Raw genomic sequence first — 16450 nt, 5'->3', positions numbered from 1 at the left:
CCTGGATAAAATCTCACAAAAAACTCTATGGGATAGCCTTACTTTCACCTTTTATCTTAACACATGCATCGATTTGAGGCAAGCAAGTCCAAGCATTTGGGTTAGCTTTTTATGATAGCCCACTTTATTTGACTAGTAGATCTTGTCTGGGTTTGGCAAATCGAAATGAAGTAAGATCATATATTCTTCAATTATAGGTACCATGTCTGTTTCATTGAAGATAAAACATCTATAAGAAGGATCCCAGAACTAAATGATAGTTTTAATCAGATTATTGTCCACATCCACCTAAAGCAGTGAAGCTATGTCTCCATATTTATTCTCAAATGTCTCCTACCTTATTCTACTCATGCATTCTCAGACACTGCTTAAGTTAGCTAGATCATTTTACTGTAGCTTGAGATGAACTCTCTCGGGCAATGATGAGATAAAATCTTTAGGCAAGCAATCTCTTTGTTTTCTTTGACCCTTCTCTGACTTGATTTTCAATTGATGAGCAGACTCATAATGAACTAATGTAGACTTTGATTGCATTTAGCTTTCCATAGATGTAAGTGTGAGATCTGATTTATCAATAATTGATATGTGATAAATATTTCCTATATGAGAATGATGCAAATGATAGTGTTAAAATATGAACATGAGAATGATGCATATAATGAAATGATATGGAAATGTTACAGATGCACATAATCAAACAAACAAAAGGGTTAGATAAGCAATATACAAATTATTCCTTCTTGTGTCCTAATTTTAGGTTATATCTATTGATGGGTAGGAATGGCTCTATCTTAAGGCTGGCCACTTAAGGATGAACTATATGCAGGGTTAGATGATTTTGACTACTAAAGGTTCTTAAATTATTCCTTACATCATCGTTCATCATAGACTAGTAAAGTAGTCAAATCTTCACCTATCACAGGCTACTAACGAAAATGATTCAATTTGAGTGGAAATATTTCGCTAGCAATTATGGAGATTATCATCTCACGAGAGCATAGGTACTTTACTCCCTCCTAAGAGGGATGGAGCCCAAGTATAGAGCTCATGTAATGCAAATGCATGTGATAGTGTATGTGAAGAAACATATGGGTTTCATGCCCCAAAAATAAAAGACAAGACAAAACAAAAAATGTTAGTAAACAGATATCATAAATCATTAAAACCATTAGACCAAAGGAGAGGATAAATTTAAAAATTATGGTTTGACTCTCTAGCTTTCCTAGTGGAGTCGTCAAACTGTCATAACATATAGATCCAAAAATCTATAGCTAGACTTAACAAATGAATGGAGTTGCCACCAATCTTTTTTAACTAGGTGTGATTGGCCACCTAGAGAATCTATCATTTTAAAGAACTCCTAAGCTTGATTAAAGGTCCCTAAAAGAATAGGTTCGGGTTTACTAACCAGAATAGGGTTCGGGAGTCGGTTGCATGTGAGGAAAGTTATAGCACCCCCACATACCCATCTAAATGATGGTACCATTTTATTTTAAATTTATCCTAGGATCTCGGTTCTAATGGTTTTAAGTTTATATATGTAAATATTGAAAATAATTTTTAAGATTCTCCATTACTTTGGTAGATCTCTTAAAAATATTTTCTCACGTCAAGAGTATTCAAGAATCTCATTTGATATCTTGAAGAGGCTTCGTCGTCGAAAAAATGTTAATTTTTTTTGTTGAAAATATATCTAATTATTCCACCATTTAGGCCAAATTAAAATTTTTTTTTTTTGAATTTCTAAAATTTTCACCATTTGGGCCTATTTAAAAATTTTTTTTTTCTTGCTTGGAAAGAAAATAATATGACAATTATTTTTATTAAAATTTCATCTAAATTATTCCACCATTTGGGTCAAATTTAGAGAAAATTTTTTATCTAGAGATTTCTTAGGAATTTACCATTTGAAATCCCTAAGAATCTCATCCTTAGATAATTATCAAATATTTTTAACCCAAATTTTTATTTGGAAAAGAATACAATTACTTTTATTGAAATTTCATCTAAATTATTTCACCATTTGGGACAAATTTAAAGAAAATTTCTCACATGGAGATTTCTTAGGAATTTACCATTTGAAATTTCTAAGAATCTCATCATTGGGTAATTTGTATTTAATTCCAAAATTTTATATTTTAATTTTATATTTTATATTTTTTATTTGAAAATAAATATTAATTATTGTTATTGAAACTTTATCTAAATTATTTCACAATTTGAGATAAATTTAGATAAAAATTTTCACCTAAGAATTTTATAAAAATTTACTATTTGAAATTTCTATAAATTTCATCATTGGATAATTAATATTCATTCTCAAAATTTTTTTTTATTTTTTTTAAAAAAATTTAATCATGCAAAAAAAATACATAAAATAAATAAATAAATAAAATAAAAAATACCAAAGAACGGCTCGACTTGTGACTAGAATTCGGCTCGGCTATAGACATAAGAAGAGGCTGGAACAGCTCAGCTCAAGGCACGACTTTGCAACTCGGCTTGGCTTGAGTCAAAAGTTGAAGACGGGTCAAAAGCAGGTCAACGCTTCAGGTCGGGTCAGCCCAAGCAGCAAAAACTCACGGATCCTAAGGGTTTATTAACCTTTAAATGACATCAGTTTACACTGGTATATAAGGCTAAAACTGATTCTTTTTACCATAATTATCTTTTTTTTTCTCTCTCTTCCCCTCTTTTCTCTTTCCTCTCTCTAACAGAACCCAGAATCTGGTTGAATTTTCTATCGAAATCTAAAAAAAGACATCAAAAATTGAAAAATATCACCAAAAAATTTAAAGTTGACCGAAAAAGTCACCGAAAAATTAATCAGATTTTGGAATTTTTTCAAAAATTTTCCAAAAAAAAAACTCAAAAATTCAAAAAAATTCTTAAGAATTCTCAAACTGTTTCTACTCTTCAAAACCCATTTTTTGCTTCTATTTTCTTTTTATCATGTGTCCTTTTTCGTTCTGCTTAAACTTATATTTATAAGCATTGATCAAAAGAGTTTCTGATTAATGCCAATTCCTTCTTTGACTGGGATTCAAGATTATCAATCCTTGAATCCCGTCTAATCCTACTACCCTAAATTTTTTATAATTTTTCATCATCTTCTAGAAGGAAAAAAAATTATATATAAAAAATTAAAACAAAATTTGGAACAAAGAAACCAAGAAAATTAAAATTAAAATTGGGCCATTCTGCCCCATTTGGATCAGGCCCAATTGATCCGGACCTAGACCAAATTGGGTGTCTACAACTTTTGGAATATTTTAGAAAATTCCTTTGCGTAAATATTTTTAATAAAATCACCACTTATGATTTTATTTTTTATTTTATCATATTCTATTTATTCTTCATTATTTTTTTTATATTTTCTTTAATCTTTTTCATTAAAATTTTAATTATCATTATTTCGTTTTATTATTTTAAAATTATTTAAGAGAAAATTAAATTTTCAAATTTTCCTAATTTTATTTTTTAGCAATTATTTTAAATTAATTAAATTAAAACTATTTTATACATTCTACCATTTATTTTATTTTTATATCAAAAGTTTATACAAAAATAAAAAAATCAAAAATTAAATAATAGAAACAATTAAAAAATTTTGAGCAAAAAAATGAAAAAAAAAAACATAAAATGTTCCTGGTCAACATTGGTCAAAAAAGCTATCAAACAGTTCAATCAATCGATCCAGCCGGACCAATTAAAGGTTAGAGCTGAAATGGGTAACGGGTTGGGTCGCACGGGTTTCGGATTCATGTTGTGAGTTCACACGAATCTCTTCCTCCCCTAAATGGTATCATTTTGTTTTTTGCTTTTTTTTTTCCTCTAAACTACGTCGTTTTGCTTTTTTTCCTAACATTATAAAAATTTAATAAAAAATTTATTTTATTTTTTCTCTCTCTACCTCTCTCTAGTCCCAACCGATCATCGTTGTCTTTAAAATCTGACGATGGTGACCTGTGCCATCCGTTGGTTGCCATCTCCATCCGTTTACTGTCAATTGCCGAAAAACCAAAAAAGTCTTTCCTTTAATCCTAAACACATATTTGGACTTAATTTTGTAAAATATGGCTCTAAATAGCATAAATTTTACCTCAAAGATTCGATCAAAATAATTTTTTTTTGTTTAATTTTTCTATTGTTTGCTTGCTTTGTGCTTCTCGTAGTGTTGGTTTCTGTTCCAGGGATTGTGATTTATTTTTTGGTTGTGTTTGTTTGACCTTTTTTGGGTTTCAAATTTTTTGATAGAAAATTTCTTTTTGTTTGGTCGAACTTTTTTTTTCTTTTGATCTAGTTTCTTTCGTTTTTGTGAGGTGTTTCTTGGATAACTTTTTTCTGTTTTTTGTGACTCTATTTATAAAGCTAAATGAATATTAAAATCTCAAAAAATCTAAAATTTTATTGAATTTTAGCTACTTAAATTTGATCGGCTGTCAGAGTAATTGTTGATAACTGTTAGGGTGACTGTCGACGATTAGCAGTGTGGCTGACTACTGATAAAAAAAGTATTAAAAAAAAATAAAAATAATAATAATAGTAGCAAAATGGGTGTTTATATTCAAGAAATCTAAATCCAGACAAATATTCATTGATTTTTTTTTCCCTCAAATTCCCTTCTTTTTCTTTAGTTTTTACTTCCTTTTTTTCTACCAGTGGAAAAGTTGGGGAATCCCAAAAATCTCAAACTTGTAACTTTTATCATTAGATGCTTAATCACATTCCAACAGAAAGGAACAAAACAATGCTAAAGATAAAGAAACCAGTTTGGTCTGCCTGGACCACGGCCAACACTTGATGCTTTCCCATTAGAAATTTGGTGCACCCCACCCAAAAACAAACGTGAAACATATAAAAAAAAATCAAAAAAGGTGGGACGGGAAAGTTGTAAATCACATCACCGTGATCAAGTCGTATGCAAAACAAAGAAAAACCAAAATTAAAAACGACTCCCACTAACCGACTCTATAAATTAATTCCAGTGGAATGATAATCACGTAAGATTTTAGACGTAGCCGTCAGCCAACACTCGTCATGTTGCTGATTTCATGGGGAGGTTGGGTTATGGAAAACAAATAATAACAAAGTTGATATTGAGAAACGTTTCATTTATAATTTTTTATTATAATTAAATAAAATTTATATAAAATTTTAATGGTTTTTATATAATTTTAAATTATAATTAATTAGTTATACTATAGTTATTATATGTAATATATTTCCATTGCTATTTGCGATGACTTAGACTTAAAAATGGATGTACATGAGAAAATTCTTATTGTTTGCCTTGTTAACACATGTGAACAAGGTACAGGCAACAAATTTTCCACAACAATTCGGGCTACTATAGTTTGTTTTCGATAAGTTTGTTAGAACTATTAGTATATTACGTGGGAAAAAAAAGAGAAAATGACAGGAGCGTGTTGTTTTCCAATCTTGACACGTCGAATTCAAAGCATGGCTTCGTGTTTAACACTTTAGCTAACACCCAAAAGATGGAGTCAAGGAAAAGACACAGACGTGGATGGAAATGGGATAGCCATAAAAAAGTTACTACAAAAATTTTATCACCACTCAGCTAGTTGGCGGTCGACAATGGACACATGTGCTGGAGATTTCATTTGTAGTTGAGAAACAAGTCAAGATTTTTATTCATCTTCGGCAGAAGCAGACAGAACCCAGTTCGTTCAAGGAATTTGCGCAATCAATGACCTCATCCTGCTTATCTCACAGCCATTTGCTGTCTCTTTTTAAATTTTCAACACGATTGAAGACGTTAGACATACTAAATTGTAACTATTTCTTGATTTTTCAACCCCAAAAAGCATCAGAAACTGTAAAGCATTTTGGACTACAGATGTAGGGAAGGAAACAAATATGGTATAGTTAAATGCGTGCAAAACAGGGTATATATTCTACCAACGATTTTCATATTCTAAATAGAACCCAGATTGTGTCATTTTAATTATTTTCCTTACCAATGTAACCAATATTAATTTCTATTGGATGACCTGATTTTCCATGGCATGTATATAAACTGAACTGCGCTGCAGCGTAGAAACAAATCAAACCATAGTAGGTGACTGACAATAACAGGCTTTAATTTTATGTGATGACTATGAAAATTCTAATCTTGCACGCCACTTTGTATAATTGTATCAATCAGATGACTTCTTTGGCCGCATTTAGGAGTTAGACTGCTTGAATCTTTCATTTTCTAGCCGCCCAATCAACCAAATTGTTCACATATTGTGCCTCAAGGATATTTTTTTTTTTAGAAGTTAAGACTGAGTCAGGTCAAATTTTCTTTTTCCCAACCAATTATACCATTTTTTTTCCTCCTTTTCAACTTGTGCGAATTTGATGTTTGCGTTGCCGACTTCCCCAGCCAGACTCAATTCTTTATATGAACCAAACTTTTTGTCATTCAATTTTCTTTTGATGAAAGAAATTAAAAGGTTAAAGATTGCCAAACCACTTCACATGGTATTCCTGTTTTAAATATGGGTTACTTCAAGTCGAGGTTGCTCTTCTTTTGCTTTCTACGTTATTGTTGAAGACTGTGGATTGACTATGATGAAATTACCAGAGAAAGAGTGCTGTCGAGTGTGAAACTTAGTGGGAATTCTGTAAAAAATGATTATATATAGCTAAAACGAATGGGGTTTTGAAGTATGAAAGCAGATCACAGTTGTGATAGAATTATCGGCTGCTGGGATATTATAACACCCATCAGTTTTGGTCAACTAGTCATGGTCCGGAGCCTGGAGGGACAATCTCCAGCAAAGCCATAAGAATCAATATTTTTTTTGGATATTCCGTGTTCAAATTTATCTTTAAATATCTTAATTAATGTCTTCACGATATGACTAAATTGATGATGAATGGTAAATTATATGTAATCTCCTTGAGGTCCATTTATTCAAGGTTTTCGTTATATAAATTCTGGCTTGACTTGACTTCAACTTTGCTTACTAGGTGCTTAGTAAATTCCAATTAATTTCATCGTTTGTTTAATTGTCAAAAATAAATTTTAAAATAGATAATTTTTTATTTTCGAAACTATAAAATATTGAATCATAATCGCTCGAAAAAAGAATAAAACATCTTATGATAAATAGATGATATGATTATTAATACTTTTAGACTGTTAAGATGTATGTTGGAATAATCCAATCCATCCTGTAACGAGGAAAGGGGATAGACAGCGACAGAAAGTGCGGAATAGTTGAAAAGAAAAAGGGCAGTGGCACAATGTTTCAAACCGTGTGGGCGCTTTGGGGGTTCAGCTTTTTGGCTTTTGAAGAGTCAACGAGACAAAGACCAGGAAATTGAAAGCTAATTTAACTCTACCTTTTCTTTCTTCCAATGTCCAGTCTCAATGTATGGATACAATACAATTATCCATTCCAATAATCTCCCTTTTTCTAGATAATGGAACCAAAAATGTTGTACTAATAATATATGGAATTCCTCTCCAAAAATATATATGTACACAAAAAATAATATCAAATTTCTCCATGGGTAATTAATTTCTAAAATAATTGTGATAACTTGTGGAAAAGGGAAGAAAATAGGCTAGTCGTAATATTGATTTATTATTAGTATTATTTCACACTTATTTTAGTAGTGAAGAACGTGTACATAGCGTGTTTACATTTATGTGAATTAATATATTTTCATATCAAATTAATAGTATATCTTACCAACTGTGCTTATCTTGTTTAATAGTTGTTGCGCTTTTAGGAAGGCATGTGCTCTTTTTTCTTCACATTGGCTTTATCCATACGTTTTCTCAAATTAGAAAAACGGGAAATTACTAATATATATGTAAATTTTTATCTTCTTATTTTATTTTTATTTATCAAGAGATAAAAAAATGTAACATATATACATATTTTTAGACATTAAATTCAATGATAAATATACAAAAAAAATTTAAAATATAAATTTAAAACTTTTAAATTAAAAAAATACATGACATGATGTAGCGTATCGTATTATTATTATTATTATTATTATTATTATTATTATTATTATTATTATTATGATGAAAGAGTTTGGAAGGAGGGGGGGGGGGGGGCAGGGAGAGCTGGGTGAAAGGGCGAGAAAGTCGACCAGATAAAATTAAAGTCAACTAGACGAACCTTCTTTTAGTCATGACTTCAAAATGTCTGTAGCAAATGAATAAATCTCATTGGTGTGGGGCTTGACCTTCACATCAAATCCCCTTACAATTCATTATTTGACGTGCATGACTTTCTTATTTTTCATCCCCACCCCCCCCCCCCCCTTCTTCATTTTCTTCACTAAAAACCAAATCTCTTTACAAATTAATTTATTTAGTTTAGTTGAATGCAGACGGCTTATCAAGTTAGGATTCCAAGTGGCATGTGTGTTTAAGAGAAGGCTCTTTCAACCTCATCTTCCGGTAACTTACCTGAATAAACCAAAACGTTGAAACATCTTCTGGATTTTATCCTCTATATATTTCTCTATTCCTGGGTATTATTCTCTCATTCGCTTGACAACCTTGAGACTGATCCTCATCATTTCTTTTGCTTCAGCTCACTTGCTCTTTCTTGTTTGCTTGTTTCTATTGTACAATTTCAGTGATGGAATCAGCTTGGGTGGATACTACTCTGGACCTCAACATCAATCCTTTCCATCACAAAGCTCTGGTGAGTTTGGATTATCAATTGAGGAGGGTAATCATAGTAGTAAGCTAATTTTCTTGTTTTAGAGTGTTGGACTTACGAAAACTTTTGAACCTTTTGAAACAGAAGCCAGAATCCGAGGGAGAAGTGACTGACTCTGATGTGAAGGCACCAGTTAAACAAGAGGTCAGTTTCTGGTCAGACTGTTTTGGATTGCTACTTCTTTAAATTGAAAAAAAAAAAAATACTGAAATGATTTTATTCTAAACAGACTGGAGTTTTGGTGGCTGAATTGAATCGGATTAGCGCTGAGAACAAGAAACTAACTGAAATGCTAACAGTTTTGTGCGAGCAATACAACGCTTTGCAGAACAAATTCATGGAATTGGCGAGCAAGAACTCTGAAAATGAAGCTGCAACATCAAAAAAGAGAAAAGCCGATTGTGAGGATTATACAAACATGATTGGATTCCGTAGTGGAAACACTGAAAGCAGTTGTAGTGATGAAGAGACATGTAAAAAGCGTAAGGAATGCCTCAAGGCAAAGATTTCAAGTGTTTATACGCGCACAAATCCTTCTGATAACAGCCTGGTACGTAGGTTCCTACCTACAGTTTAATTTTCTTACCCGATAAAATTTATTAGTATATGCTAACTGTCTTTTAACAAATTTAATTACCCTCCAAGTGCTAAGAATTTTGAATATTATTTTATTTGGTCTGTGTTGCAGATTGTGAAGGATGGATATCAACGGAGAAAATATGGTCAAAAGGTTACAAGAGATAACCCCTCTCCCAGAGCATACTTCAAGTGCTCCTTTGCCCCAAGTTGTCCAGTCAAGAAAAAGGTGAGTCGATGCTTCTCCCCTTAATTTGTCCTTCTGGCTGAATTTATAAGATTATGATAACATATACACATTAATTTCAAGAAAATTTTGTCTCTGATTGTTGTTTTTCATATTAAATGATAATTTTTTAGGTGCAAAAAAGTGCTGAAGATCCTTCAATCTTGGTGGCTACTTATGAAGGAGAGCACAACCACGCACACCACTGCCCAGCTGAATTATCATTAAGCCCCAACTCTAGTTCCAACCCTCGTTCAGCTCCTGTTTCTTCCCCTACCAAATCTTCAGCTCCCACTGTAACTCTTGAGTTGATGCAACCAGCTGGATTGGGCGATGATACCAAAAAGCCAGCCCAACAAATTGATGCATCAGCTATGCAACAGATTTTAGTGACACAAATGGCATCTTCTTTGACTAGAGACCCGAATTTCACAGCAGCCCTAGCTGCAGCCATTTCAGGAAGAGTTGTAAACCAGAATAGAAAAGAAAAGTGGTGAAATTCAACATACTTAGGGGTGAATTTCATAGTTCTGTATTTTTCTTGGTTCGGCTGAAAATGGGAGAGAGTGTGTAAGTGATGTACATGGAATCTTGAATCTAGTGTCAAAAAAGAGAAAAATGAAAAGAAAAAAAAAAGGTAATATTTGCCCAAGTAATTCAGCTGGACAAGAATTAAAATTCATTATCCAATTCATGCAAATTCAGGAAAGGAATTCTCATTCCAAGTTACATGGATATTATTAGATATTTTCATGGAAATTATAGGGAAACTATGCCAATTAAGCCAGTGAAGTTACAACACGGAAATTCATGTGCAAACTGAGACTAAATTGCACTAAACTTCACAATGTCATCCGAAAAATTTTCACCTCAGATCACACAATAGAAGGGTCAGCAATTTTCGGCAAATTTGCAATACTGGCAACTCCTGGTTTCAAATACAAGTCTATAGTGTCAAAAAATTCATATGCGTGGTTGGAATTATACCGAAAGAAATGCATAATTAGAACCTATGTCTTCAATCTTCGTGGTCTTTTTCTTTTTTTCGGCCGTTTAATCTTCATGGTCTGGTAATCATTAACTGGAAATTCTTGGGCCTGCCAAAGCATAGAAAAACTCAATTTTAATGACGTGGAAAAAGAGTTTGGCTATTCAAAGTAAAATTGCTATATCATATATCATAATCCTCTTGCATAAGAAATAATTAATGAGAGAAATATCATAGGGGGATTTGATTGGAAGAAAATGAGTTTTTTTCAAAATGTTATTATTAGGTATTCAACTTCTCACATTTAGTTAAAGGGTATTTGATTCCTGGGAATTGGAATAGATATCTATATCCTTTGATATTTTCAACAAAAATAATATAATTCTCTAACTCTAAATATCTGAAAAAATAGGTTTTTTTTCTTTGGTTACACAGAAAGAACACTTATCATGCTATTTTCAAACTATTCAAATGAATTATGGACGTCCGCTTTATTGTAGGTACAATTTGTCTTCTCATTACCTATAAATTTCTAAAGCCATTCCCTTCAAATTCAAACTTTTCAGCTCATCATTTCTTGTCTATATGTCGTCCCCAAGATTTTTCAAACGAAATGTGTTCTTGTCTGAAATTGAATTATCTCTACCAATCTTATGACAATTAATATGAACACTATGTATTGATTTAAGGTTACTTATACAAATAAAAGAAAAACGTCTTTCATGAAATTTTAATAAATTTTGTGAACTACAGTAAAAAAAAAGCATGATTGAAAGTTTAATTTGTAGGATTCTTTTTCTCAAGTAGAAACTCTTTCCTCGCTTGGTTCAAAATTGAGCCATCCATAAAATGGGGACATGGGTCATTGTTTTTAGGGGCCAACCATTACAATCACCCAATTAAGAAACAAATGAAAAAATGAGTCTCCCTACCCCCACAAAAACAAAATACAACGACTAAAAGGGCATTGGGTCCAAGCCGAAACAGCCGATTTCGTGTACGAATTGGATTGTACAACTAGCTTTATTAGTGCTTGACTTCATGCTACCATTGACTGACTATTTAAATATTAATATATGAACATAGACTTTTCAAATGTTCTTTTCACAACATAAATTTAGTCCTTTTCAATCTTTTATATCCGTAACTTCTCTCCTTATTTAAAAACGGTTCGTTTGATGTTGGTCACCTGTTATTGTCAACCCTAATTTAACTTATTTTTCAGAATTATTTTCCTTGAATATTTAAGTATTCCAAATATTTAAATATTACATATATGTATTTATGATTTAGATATATATTTATATGTATAATTTATCGGTTTTGATTTGCATTAATTACATTAAGACTTTCATTTGTAAAACTTGTTTTACATTAAAAAAATAATTATTGGTGATGAAAAGTGATGTTAGTAATTACTTTTAAATTGTCATATGGACATCTAGGACATATTCTTTGAAAAATTCCCATGGTTAAGTTTCTTAGCAATTTTTACTTGAAGGAGATTTGCAAGATTCAGAGTCTTCTTCAAGAGGTCATGTTTGAAAGAGATTAATTGGAGAAAGACATAAGGTTAATGTAAATAGGAAGATCGGAATTTGGAGACCGATCGATTTATTCCAATATTCAGTTCGATCAAAAGAACTAAGTCATCAATATTGAAATTGACTGTAATATTAGCAGCTGGTCTAAGACGAAACTTATTTATTTGTACTTAATTTACCTTGATTTTGCCCCTTTAAATGCAACTTTACAATTTGATTTCGCCTTTAAAAGAAGTTTTACAACCTGATATCTTGGTCAAGCTTGAACTATATATATAATTCATAATTGTCTGCATCCAACACACGTGTTAGACTATATTTCATATCTCCCAAAATTTCCACAAAAATAAATAAAATAACATACTAGTGGTTAATATTTTTCATTTGACTCGTTCGTATCCTTTATCTTTTAAATTTTGTTTGAGAAGAAGGATGAAAATAGGTAAAAATGAAAATTTTACTAATTTAATGATTAAATTAAAAAAGTAAAAAAATAGTTATAATTTTAATTATTAATTTAATAAAATTTTCATTTCACCTCTTTTCATCCTTACTATCGAATAAAGCCTTAGCGTAGGGTTTCCTATCACATTCTTTGTTTAACTTATCTTTCATTTTTACCAATTTATCTGTTCATACACAAAGAAATATGGAGGTTATGGGCTTCTAACATATATATATATATATATATATGTGAAATTGATACATACTATACTTTTTTTATATAGAATTCAGAAATTAATTTAGTTTCTTTGTATAACTATTTTTAAGAAGTGATATTTAACATATTTAAAATTTAAATCTTAAAACTTATAATTCATTTTTCAATAATCAGATTACAACCTCTTCAATAAAAAAATTTCTTTCTATATATGCTGCCAAATCCCATGGATATTTTTCAACTGAGGTTTTCAATTCCCGCTTCTTTCTTTGTTTCTAGATTTCTTTTTTCTTTTCCTTTAAACTTCTCAATAATAGCAGCATATATAGTCAATTTCATTCTTCCTTTTTCTCTTTTTCTAAAACAAATTACACGTTTGAGATGACCACTCAAACCTCTTTTCTAACTTGCTATAAGAACGTTCTTTAAGGTTATACATACATTCATGCATATATATATATATATATATATATATATATATAGTCCTAATTACAATTTTAACCATTTATCGAAAGTATTAACAAGAAACGTTTTATACCTTGTTAACAGCTCTCCATCGTTCCCTTCGTGTAGTCCTAAAAGAAATTCGGTTTAATTTCTATTTCATATGAAATTCTTTGAAATTAATTTATTAAAAAAAGTGCATTAAAAACTCAATTAATGATAAATCTCCAAAAAATATATTAATTATAATGATAAATCCCCAAAAAACTCAATCAATAAGTATACCCTTCTCATATTCTAAATTTTTCCAAAGATAAACCCTCAAAAAATATATTAATTATAATGATAGATAGATTATTAAAGTTTTTAGACTCAATAAATCATATTATTAGATCATGATTGCTATACATCTTTTAAATAATTAATTTAATTATTAATTTTTTTAAATACATCAATATTTCTACCTTGTTTATAGAGATTAAAAACTCTATTGTGGATCTAATAATACGTATCCAATCAGTTTTTTAAAAAGTAATAAAGTTAGAGGAAGTAGGTATATCCATAATATGAAATTAATCAAAGATTCCAATTGGACCGGTGACAAAAAGGTGCACTCAATCTTGCTACACGCTTTGAGCCTTTTGATTGGAAGAAACTGAGGGTTTTGAAAACTTTTTTTGATACAAAAGGAAGAAGAAAAACGTCAAATTGATGATGGAAATTGCCTGGTTGCTTCCCACTAATTCATTCATTGTTCCGCTTCTAGATGATGTTACCCTTTGAATCGGCTGATGAGCTTGAATAGTTGCTTCACCTTAGCTTATTCCCCAACCACGTAGAAATTCACGTAGGGATTAAAGCCTAAGATCATCATGGTGACGTAGTCCCCGATTGAATTCACCTAATGTTCAATACGATATAATTAAATTCATTACATCATTAGATGAATTTAAATATTAATTTTAATGAAATTAAATTAGTATATATTTTTTATTAAATTTTTTTTAATCGTAATTATAATAATTTTTTTTCAATCATAATTATAATAATTTTTATTATTATTTTTAATTTTATCATAATTAATTTCATCATACATTCAAATAAAGCTATAAATTATATATGAGTGATCCTCCTTTTTTTTCTTTTTTTTTCTCTTTTAACTTTTTTGAAAAATATAAAAGAAAAAAAAAAAGGAATAATCAAGCACCGGAAAAGCTTAAGTCAACGAAATTGTTGGAATCCACAAACATGTCGGACCCATTTATCACAAGCAAATTGTAAGTGCTGTATGAATTTGAGCAAAGCAAAAGTAATTAATATGGCCAAAGTGCTTACTTCATTTGCATGATGTCATGCATATTACGATTCTCATAGTTCATGAATCGCAATTCCAAATCGTACCGTGTTAAATACCCATGGTCATGACAATCTATTAAAATCTCTACTTTCATATTTTTTTCCTAACACATGGCTTTGATTTCAATGATTTCAATGATTTCCTGACTGAGAAGACTAAAAGGCTGACCCAAACACTCTTCCACTGGGTAATTCTAGTTTTGTTAGAAACTTGAAAGAGAGCAGCCACTCCCATTTAAGTCTTGTTCAATTCTACTACGTACTCTTCTTTGATCTTTGCTGGCGGAGGATTAATAAATTGTTATGAGAATTTGCTTTTCCATCTAACGTCTTCGTTATCTAATAGTCTGGTTTTCAACCTATTGCCATGGATGCTCCCAACTCTAACAAAGAAAAGGTTAATATGTATACATATATATATATAGGTTTTTCTCTTTATCTTTACCTTTCTATTCCTTTTAGTTTTCGAAAAAAAGAGAGAATTTGATGCATTTAAGAAAAAAATTCTCAGGTGGAAGCTCTCCAGGTGGAGTTGGAACATTTGCAGAGGGAGAATCAAGCTCTTAGATTAATGCTTGAAGCAATGAGTAGCAAGTACAACATGCTTCATCAAGCTTATCTCCGGGAATCGCAAGCGGAACTAACATGCCGTGGCTTAACGCAGATAATTAGTATGTACGATGAATACTCAAACAAGAGACTAAGACCTGAAATTTCAACTGTATCCAAGGCATCACAGGTTTTTGTGAAAACCGACCCTACGGACAAAAGCCTTGTAAGTACTGATCAACATCTCTTTACCGTAGCTAGTAGGTTTATTTGCATGAGTAATTATTACTATTTCACAGTTAATGTTCTTGATGATAAGTATATATGAATATGACTTCTATTAAATGTTACTGTGATTTTAGATAGTGAAAGATGGATTTCAATGGAGGAAATACGGCCAGAAAGTTACTAAAGATAATCCGTCGCCTCGAGCTTATTTCAGGTGCTCTATGGCTCCTGGATGCCCTGTCAAAAAGAAGGTATATATATAGTAATCTTTTATGCTCAAACTGCTATATTTTCAGACATCGATCGTCATTCCAGCATACAAATGTATTCATTTCATTAACAATCTCACCTAAGGAAATAGAAAGAAATGAGAAAATCATCACGGTGAACTAAAAATGATTTGGAGTGATGAGCAATAGTAAAAGAGCTCACTATATATTATTAATGGAATGAGTACTTGATGAAATTTGTTGTGATTTTTAGACTCAAAAAATAAAAATCCAGAGAGCAATATTATGTCTCATGCTAAATTGATACTATGATGTATCAAACAGTTAACAAAATTGATCCTCCGATCCGGACCTTTCTTTATATTTCTAGGTCCAGCGATGCGTGGAGGATAAATCCTTTCTTCTGGCTACGTACGAAGGACAGCACAACCATGATGTTAATTCCACACCAGGACAATCTTTATCTTTCACAGATAGCTCTGGAATACTCTCCACAACAAGCTTTGCTTATCCAGTTCTGGATAATCCTTTTCGACCGACCATCACTCTTGATCTCTCTCTTTCAGGGTCCAACAGTAGAAACCCTTGGAAAGTTACGCAAGATTACAGAACCAGCAACGACGATGACAACAGCAAGAGAATTGAAGACTATGTTGCATCCATCACAAAGGATCCTAACTTCACTGTAGCTTTAGCCGCTGCAGTTGCTCGCTCCATCGCTGAACAGCCTAAGCCACCAACCCAATAGCTGGGGTAATTTAAAAGTGTGAAAAGAGGAAAATTATTTACAAATATCAAAGAAAGCATGCTACCTACTCTTTATATGTTCCAGAAACTATCATCTATATATCTAAATAATATGTCTTTAAATTGGTTTAAGTTTTTGCAAAAATTCAAGTAGGTTTTGCTTATGTCAATGGATTTTCGAGTAATATTTTTTTTT

General features: G+C 31.2%; 2 protein-coding genes across 4 annotated transcripts; both read left to right on the top strand.

Moving 5' to 3' along the window:
- Positions 1–8418: 8418 nt before the first annotated feature.
- Positions 8419–10236, top strand: LOC111286317 (putative WRKY transcription factor 40). 2 transcript variants are annotated; one of them, XM_089762725.1, is made up of 6 exons: positions 8419–8437; positions 8620–8687; positions 8790–8849; positions 8935–9255; positions 9394–9510; positions 9642–10236. In XM_089762725.1, exons 2-6 carry the CDS (start codon positions 8622–8624, stop codon positions 10002–10004), a joined length of 927 nt encoding a protein of 308 aa, XP_089618851.1. In that variant the 5' UTR covers positions 8419–8437; positions 8620–8621; the 3' UTR covers positions 10005–10236. The 2 variants fall into 2 exon arrangements, with proteins under 2 accessions (XP_089618851.1, XP_089618850.1); XM_089762724.1 differs by having other exon boundaries at positions 8425–8511.
- Positions 10237–14592: 4356 nt separating this feature from the next.
- Positions 14593–16450, top strand: LOC111285284 (putative WRKY transcription factor 40). Of its 2 annotated transcripts, none has more exons than XM_022874644.2 (4): positions 14593–14897; positions 15012–15275; positions 15412–15528; positions 15878–16450. In XM_022874644.2, the coding sequence occupies exons 1-4, from the start codon at positions 14868–14870 to the stop codon at positions 16253–16255; spliced, it is 789 nt and encodes a 262-aa protein (XP_022730379.1). In that variant the 5' UTR covers positions 14593–14867; the 3' UTR covers positions 16256–16450. The 2 variants fall into 2 exon arrangements, with proteins under 2 accessions (XP_022730379.1, XP_089618849.1); XM_089762723.1 differs by having other exon boundaries at positions 14594–14925.

Source organism: Durio zibethinus, chromosome 6 (assembly GCF_047325235.1).
Source record: "Durio zibethinus cultivar Kanyao isolate XHJ-2024 chromosome 6, ASM4732523v1, whole genome shotgun sequence".
Taxonomy (NCBI): Eukaryota; Viridiplantae; Streptophyta; class Magnoliopsida; order Malvales; family Malvaceae; genus Durio; species Durio zibethinus.
The sequence above is the reverse complement of the archived record's forward strand: the minus strand, read 5'-3'. Positions and strand labels throughout refer to the sequence as shown.

Excerpts from the sequence above, each read along its gene's own strand:
- LOC111286317 (XM_089762725.1), top strand. The coding sequence starts at position 8,622 with ATGGAATCAGCTTGGGTGGATACTACTCTGGACCTCAACATCAATCCT. Across the intron at positions 8,850-8,934 it reads AGGCACCAGTTAAACAAGAG|ACTGGAGTTTTGGTGGCTGA; the intron begins GTCAGTTTCTGG and ends TATTCTAAACAG. Across the intron at positions 9,511-9,641 it reads GTTGTCCAGTCAAGAAAAAG|GTGCAAAAAAGTGCTGAAGA; the intron begins GTGAGTCGATGC and ends ATAATTTTTTAG.
- LOC111285284 (XM_022874644.2), top strand. The coding sequence starts at position 14,868 with ATGGATGCTCCCAACTCTAACAAAGAAAAG. Across the intron at positions 14,898-15,011 it reads CCAACTCTAACAAAGAAAAG|GTGGAAGCTCTCCAGGTGGA; the intron begins GTTAATATGTAT and ends AAAAATTCTCAG. Across the intron at positions 15,529-15,877 it reads GATGCCCTGTCAAAAAGAAG|GTCCAGCGATGCGTGGAGGA; the intron begins GTATATATATAG and ends TTATATTTCTAG.